The 6,798-nt window shown below is 39.7% G+C and overlaps 1 protein-coding gene across 5 annotated transcripts in view; it reads right to left on the bottom strand.

Annotated features, from left to right (window-relative positions):
- The window catches only part of LTBP1 (latent transforming growth factor beta binding protein 1), a 379,548-nt gene that overhangs the window by 36,344 nt on the left and 336,406 nt on the right, over positions 1 to 6,798 (bottom strand). For all 5 annotated transcript variants that reach the window (XM_010829829.1, XM_010829830.1, XM_010829831.1 and 2 more), the window contains 4 exons: positions 6,683 to 6,769; positions 5,936 to 6,064; positions 5,118 to 5,258; positions 3,981 to 4,151 (listed from right to left, as the gene is read on the bottom strand). In XM_010829829.1, the coding sequence (XP_010828131.1) occupies positions 3,981 to 4,151; positions 5,118 to 5,258; positions 5,936 to 6,064; positions 6,683 to 6,769 (528 nt within the window). The remainder of the gene's footprint in view (positions 1 to 3,980; positions 4,152 to 5,117; positions 5,259 to 5,935; positions 6,065 to 6,682; positions 6,770 to 6,798) is intronic.

The following is a 6,798-nucleotide window of genomic DNA, read 5'->3' as shown; positions in this document are numbered from 1 at the left end:
CCAGGCTCCCCTGTCCCTGGGATTCTCCAGGCAAGAACACTGGAGTGGGTTGCCATTTCCTTCTCCAATGCATGAAAGTGAAAAGTGAAAGTGAAGTCGCTGAGTCTTGTCTGACTCTTAGCAACCCCATGGACTGTGGCCCACCAGGCTCCTCCGTCCATAGGATTTTCCAGGCAAGAGTTCTGGAGTGGGGTGCCACTGCCTTCTCCGCCCGTCTCCAGCAACTATCCCCTAATCAGTCAGCGATATCAATATCAAGGCAAGACCCTCGACCAGCAAAAAGATAACTTGCTGAAGGCTTAGATTATGGTTAGCATGCTCTAGCAATACAGTGTTTTTAATTAAGGCACGTACATTTTTTTAGTACACTTAATAGACATAAATACTTTACAATGTAAATTTAAGTTTTATGTGCTCTGGGAAACCAGGAAGTTCAGGTGACTTCTCTTTTGCAATATTCACTTTACCATGGTGGTCTGGAACTGAATCCATAATATCTCCAAGATATGCCTGTACAGATTGCCAACATCCACTGGATCATAGAAAAAGCAAGAGAAATCCAGAAAAACATCTATTTCTGCTTTATTGACAACACCAAAGCCTTTGACTGTGTGGATCACAACAAACTGTGGAAAATTCTTCAAGAGATGGGAATACCAGACCACCTGACCTGCCTCCTGAGAAATCTGTATGCTGGTCAAGAATCAACAGTTAGAACTGGACATGGAACAACAGACTGATTCCAAATAGGAAAAGGAATACATCAAGGCTGTATACTGTCACTCTGCTTATTTAACTTATATGCAGAGTACATCATAACAAATGCCAGGCTGAATGAAGCACAAGCTGGAATTAAGATTGCTGGGGGAAGTATCAATAACCTCAGATACACAGATGACACCACCCTTATGGCAGAAAGTGAAGAGGAACTGAAGAGCCTCTTGATGAAACTGAAAGAGGAGAGTGAAAAAAGTTGGCTTAAAACTCAACATTCAAAAAACTAAGATCATGGCATCCGGTCCCATCACTTCATGGCAAATAGCTGGGGAAACAGTGGAAACAGTGACAGACTTTATTTTCCTAGGCTCCAAAACCACTGAAGAAAGTGACTGCAGTCATGAAATTAAAAGATGCTTGCTCCTTGGAAGAAAAGTTATGACCAACCTAGACAGCATATTAAAAAGCAGAGACATTACTTTGCCAACAAAGGCCCATCTAGTCAAAACTATGGTTTTTCCAGTAGTCATGTATGGATGTGAGAGTTGGACTATAAGGAAAGCTGAGCGCCAAGGAATTGATGCTTTTGAACTGTGGTGTTGGAGAAGACTCTTGAGAGTCCCTTGAACTGCAAGGAGATCCAACCAGTCCATCCTAAAGGAAATCAGTCCTGAATATTCATTGGAAGGAGTGATGCTGAAGCTGGAATTCCAATACTTTGGCCACCTGATGCAAAGAACTGACTCACTGGAAAAGACCCTGGTGCTGGAAAAGATCAAAGGCAGAAGGAGAAGGGGACGACAGAGGATGAGATGGTTGGATGGCATCACCAACTTGATGGACATGCGTTTGAGTAAGCTCCGGGAGTTGGTGATGGACAGGAAAGCCTGGCATGTTGCAGTCCATGGGGTCGCAGAGTTGGACATGATTGAGCGACTGAACTGAATTGAACAGATGCCTGTACATGCACAAAACAAAGCCTGCATATCCATTTAAAAGTTACCATTTTTCACTAGTTCTATGACACCCTAGACTGTAAAATACATCCTGATATAATAGACATTAAGGTGTGAAAAAATAGCTTGTAGCCATTAATCAATTTCAGTTATAGGATACCCCCAATTTCAGAGATGCTGAAGAGTAAACCAAAAAAGAACATGCACCTAAAATCAATGACACAGCTTTCAGTTTTAAATATTCTCTTAAATATAAATGTATAATAACTAATACAAAACTTAAGCAATAATCGATACATAGAATTAAAGACTTGGATGATGAAAACACCAACTGTTAAGAGTGAACACCTTCAGAGGTACAAGCTATTAGGTATAAAATAAGTGATAAGCATATACTGTACAACATGGGGAATATGGCCAATTTTTCACAATAACTATAAATGGAGTATAACTTTTAAAAACTGTGCATCATTATATTGTACACCTGTAACTTCTATGATACACCAACACTGTACTTCAATTTAAGAAAAAGAGTGAACATTTTCAAGGTGGAGAGTCAGTTTTGATGGGGTAGGTGGAAGGGGACATAAACTCTTAATTTTTTAGAAGTATACATATATATATATATTTTAAAGTAAACAATAAAAACACTGCCTAGTTAGAAAGATGTAAGCTATCCAAACACCATGATAAGATGACTCAAGTCATATATATTGCATTCGCCTCCTCAGATTTCATCTTCCTCTTCTTGTGGCATCTGCCAGGAACAGAGGTAACAGGGATGCTAATAATCTGCCACGCTCCTGGTTATCCTGCTCCACCAAAATCCTCCCAGTTCTCACAACAATGCAACAAGAGCGATGCCTTCACTTTATAAATGAGCTCCACTGGGTGAGGTTCTTTTTTCCCAGTTCATGCTGCTGCCATGGGCAGCTCTGAATTCCAGACCCACATTTTCTGTACCCAGAACCCACCTTCTTTCCGTTTCTGGGCTACTAGCATTACCATCTATATCTTTATGTGTTTGTTCTTCCCCCTTTGCTATTCCTTTTCCTTTTATGGCATTTCAAATTACTTTCTTTTTATGCTACCTTGGTTTTAAGTTATTTCCAAGCTAAAAAGCTGATTTATTAAATGATTGGAAAATTACATTCTAACTAACTAAAAATTAGAGCATTTCCTCTTCTAAGCAATTCTTTCCCTCTTTGCCATTCTGAGAATTTGTTCATTATGAACTCCTGCACTTTATACCCACATAGTATTTTTCTGGCTTTAACAACCAATTCTATAGTCAAAGACAAAAATGCTATACCCAAGACTTTCAAGTGCTTTCCTTTAACAGGCACTAAGAGGCTGCAGGGGTAAGAAGAGAAATAGGCCATCAGCACGGACCCCAGCAGTCACCAAGCAGCCCAGCCTGGAGCCCAGAGTTGGTACCTTCAAGCCCTCCTCCCAGATGAAGAGAAGGGAGGAAACTGAGAGCTTCGCTGATCCCACTTTTTCTGTTTTTGACCCCAGGTTTAAAACTTGAAGGCCTCTGCCAGTGGCTCAGCAGCAAAGAATGTGCCTGCAATGCAGGAGCCACAGGAGACATGGGTTTGACCCTTGGAGCTAGCAGATGCCCTGGAAGAGGGCATAGCAACCCACTCCAGTTTTCTTGCCTGGAGAATCCCATGGACAGAGGAGACTGGCAGGCTACAGTCCATAGGGTTGCAAAGAGTCAGACAAAACTGGAGTGACTTGGCATGCACACACTACAATTTGAAAGTCAGGAAGATTTGTTCAAATACATTTCACTTACTTTTATACTGTTTTCCTTCACGGTTCTAACCCTTCTGTGGAGGGGGGAACTCTTCTCTCCCACAAAGAGGTTGACATAAAAACTTGAGCTTTGACCTATGGAGAGTGTCTAGTCCCTGATACTTTTTGCTCTAAGCAGAAACTATCAGAAGTGAGAAGGACTGTGGGAAAAAAAGAAGTATCAGGAAATATAAATTCTCAAGACCTATGCCACCAACTGCTAAGATGCATTACATTTCTTTGGGTCATTTATCATTCTTTGGAGGGAAATAAAATGAGGGTTTCAAAAATTAATGACAATGTCTGGATTGGAGGCAAACCAGGAGTCAGATGTTATGTAATCTGCTCCTGTAGTGTGCGTGCGCGCGCACACATACCCCTCTGATGAAAGTAAGATATCAGGAGTGAAGTTGAAGATATTTAGGTAAAAGAATTATCAGCTTCCAAAGGAGGTGAGAAGAACTGGTTTCCAAACACCTCCAGCAGAAGGACTTGGTAAGGGCTCACCTGAATCCTTCATGGGACAGAGGGCGCACTGCATGCCCCAGGCCTCTCCGTACAAACAGCAGCACTCCGTGTACGTTGTCTGCTTGCCGACAAGAGGGCGGCTGCACACATACTCGTCACTCAGATGTTCCCAGCACAGATCTTGGTAGACATCGGTTTCTTCAATTTGTTCTGAAAGGGAAGACACGGTTCCATGACAATTGCACTGCTATTCCGACTTCATAGACACTGTGGTAGAAGCCAGCGAGTCTCAAAGTTTCCATCCCGATTTCTAAGCGTGACTTCCAAGTAAAAGTCTGAAGCCAGCCTGGTCTTTCCATGGATCAAACCTCTGTCATCTCCAACTGCGTGTCATTCCATCAGCTGAAATTCAACCTGCCCATCATGTTCCAATTAAATCCTTCCCTCTGTAGCTTCCACATTATGTAAAACCCTCCACGATCTTGCCTATACTTCATAATCCTGATGGACTTCTTATTCTTCCAATATCTGATTTTTCACGTTTACTCCTCTGTCAAATCCTACCTTTTTCCTTCTACACAAAATTTTGGGGATTCAGCCTTTTTCATCCATTTCATCTGCCAAAGCCCTGAACGAGTGACACTTCATCCTAGGGTTCTTAATTCTAACCTTTCTACTTTTCAATAGATTTCAACCAAAGCAGTCTCCTGAATGTGCTGATACATTGATCAATTAAGTCAATTATTAGGAGCACATCACCTTCAGGGATGAACAGGGACTCCAGAGCCCTCCACTACTGATTAATTCCACCCTCTGCTCTGCCCAGTCTCATCTGTGTCCTCTATTCAGTCAAGCAAACCTAATTATTTTCCCTTCAACTTACATCTTCCTCAGTTGCCTTCGAGGGTTAAATATGATCAACCCCCAGGTATGGAAGAGCTCTGCCATCTGCTCAGTCACTCCTTGTCCTGGTGTCCTTTAAATCAGTATGTGCAGGGTGTTAAATCTGCACATTGATGATACGAAACTTATTCTTTCTCTTAGCATCTCATTTTAATTTTTTCAAAATACCCAAGGAATCCGTTTTTCTATTTTCCGACAGCTCACATTTCAGTCAAAAGGAAAACCTTATGACATTTATTTGGACACAGACTTGCTTCTCACATCCAAACATACCATGTGATTCAGTTGGTCGGATACATCTTTTTTCTGAAGCATCCAGGACCATTGGGTGTGTACAGAAGCAGTTATAAGAGCCTTCTGTATTAATGCACTGGCCATCAATGCAACTGTTGGGGTCTTGACACTCGTCTATATCTTCAGAGGAAAAAAAAAATGAAAGAAAATCAGCAATCAGTTACACCTCATACACTTAACCAAACTTAATACACCACTAAATTTAGTCCAGATTTCAAGGTCTGCCACATTTTAATTAGCTACACATCATCATCCAAAAGAGAGCAGCTCTGACTATAAAAATGTTAAGCTGTATTGATTGGAAAAATAACATTGCCCTACAGCTGCTGACATTAAATAAGGAAAGAAAACATTTAAGAACAGGATATACTTAGAAATTTAAGATAAAATGCCTCTTTATGACAGTTTTAAAATTATTTCCTTTTGCTATGTTTTTCTGCATAGTATATATGGTTTTCTGCTTAGGCATTAAAGTCTGGGTCTGTATTTAAAAATGACTTTCAGTGTATGGTATGAGTGATGAAACAGGAGGCTCCCCAGACCAAAAGAACACTTCAGTTATACCAGTGACCTGAATTATAATTCCACACTGAATATTAACTCTTCAAAATCTATTCAAACAATAGTTTGAAGGATTTTTATTTTCTTAAATATTGCTCAAGAAAAGGATTCATAAAACATTTACAAATCTTTTCAACATGAGATTTAGATTCTAATAAACTTTTTATACAAAACATTACTATTTTTTTTCCCATCTGTTTTCACAGGACATCACAAAATATCCTCTTAAAACTTACCAAAGCACTGCAATTTGACAGGATCGTAGTATGTCCCTTGCTTACAGTAGCATTCATAACCAGGCTGAGTGTTCATACAGAAGCCATTTTTGCAGATCTCTTGTCCAAAAAGTAGGCATTCATCTGCATCTATGGGGAAAAAATGGTCATAATATCTGTATCACTGAGATGTTAAAGTGAGTGGTTAATAAGGAAATACTCATATGTGTAGTTTAAATTTCACCAAAGTGAAAAATCTGGAATTTATTTTAGAATTACAGGCTAATAACATGAAATGTATAAAGCACATTGACTTTTATTTTCTTCTTTTCCATTCCTTATCTCTAATCTATGGCCATTAGTAAAAGGTCCTAGCAAAGTAGGATGCTTTATAAAAAAGCAAAAATCTTTGCTTTGTTGATAACCATTAAAGGCCAACATAGTGATCAAATTTATATTGGTCCTAACATACAATTTTTAATATTGTCCTGGAATAAAAGAATGAATCTATTACAGTACAGAATTTTGTATTAAGTACTTTTACATATGTTACCTTATTTTATCCTCATGACAGCCTCTGAAACATCATTTCAGAGGTGGAAACTCAGAATCTTGAGTGAAATCCCACCGTCATACAGTCTTACATGATCTACTTCCCAAGCCACACTTCTACCAAGACTACTGGGGAGAATTCGAACACAAGCCACGCTTCCACTTGAATGTCAGATATGAACACTCATTGCAAATTAGTTTCTGCTTGAAACTGACCTTTATAGTTTTCACCATCAACGCCATAAGAGGATTCTTCCGAGGGAACAAAACCTTTCCCTCTAGGACACATTTCAGTGAATTCAGCTGATTTCAGAAGAGACAAGGGAAAAAAA

Source organism: Bison bison, unplaced genomic scaffold (genome assembly GCF_000754665.1).
Source record: "Bison bison bison isolate TAMUID 2011002044 unplaced genomic scaffold, Bison_UMD1.0 scf7180017864508, whole genome shotgun sequence".
Lineage (NCBI taxonomy): Eukaryota > Metazoa > Chordata > Mammalia > Artiodactyla > Bovidae > Bison > Bison bison.
This window is presented reverse-complemented; position numbering and strand designations above follow the sequence as displayed.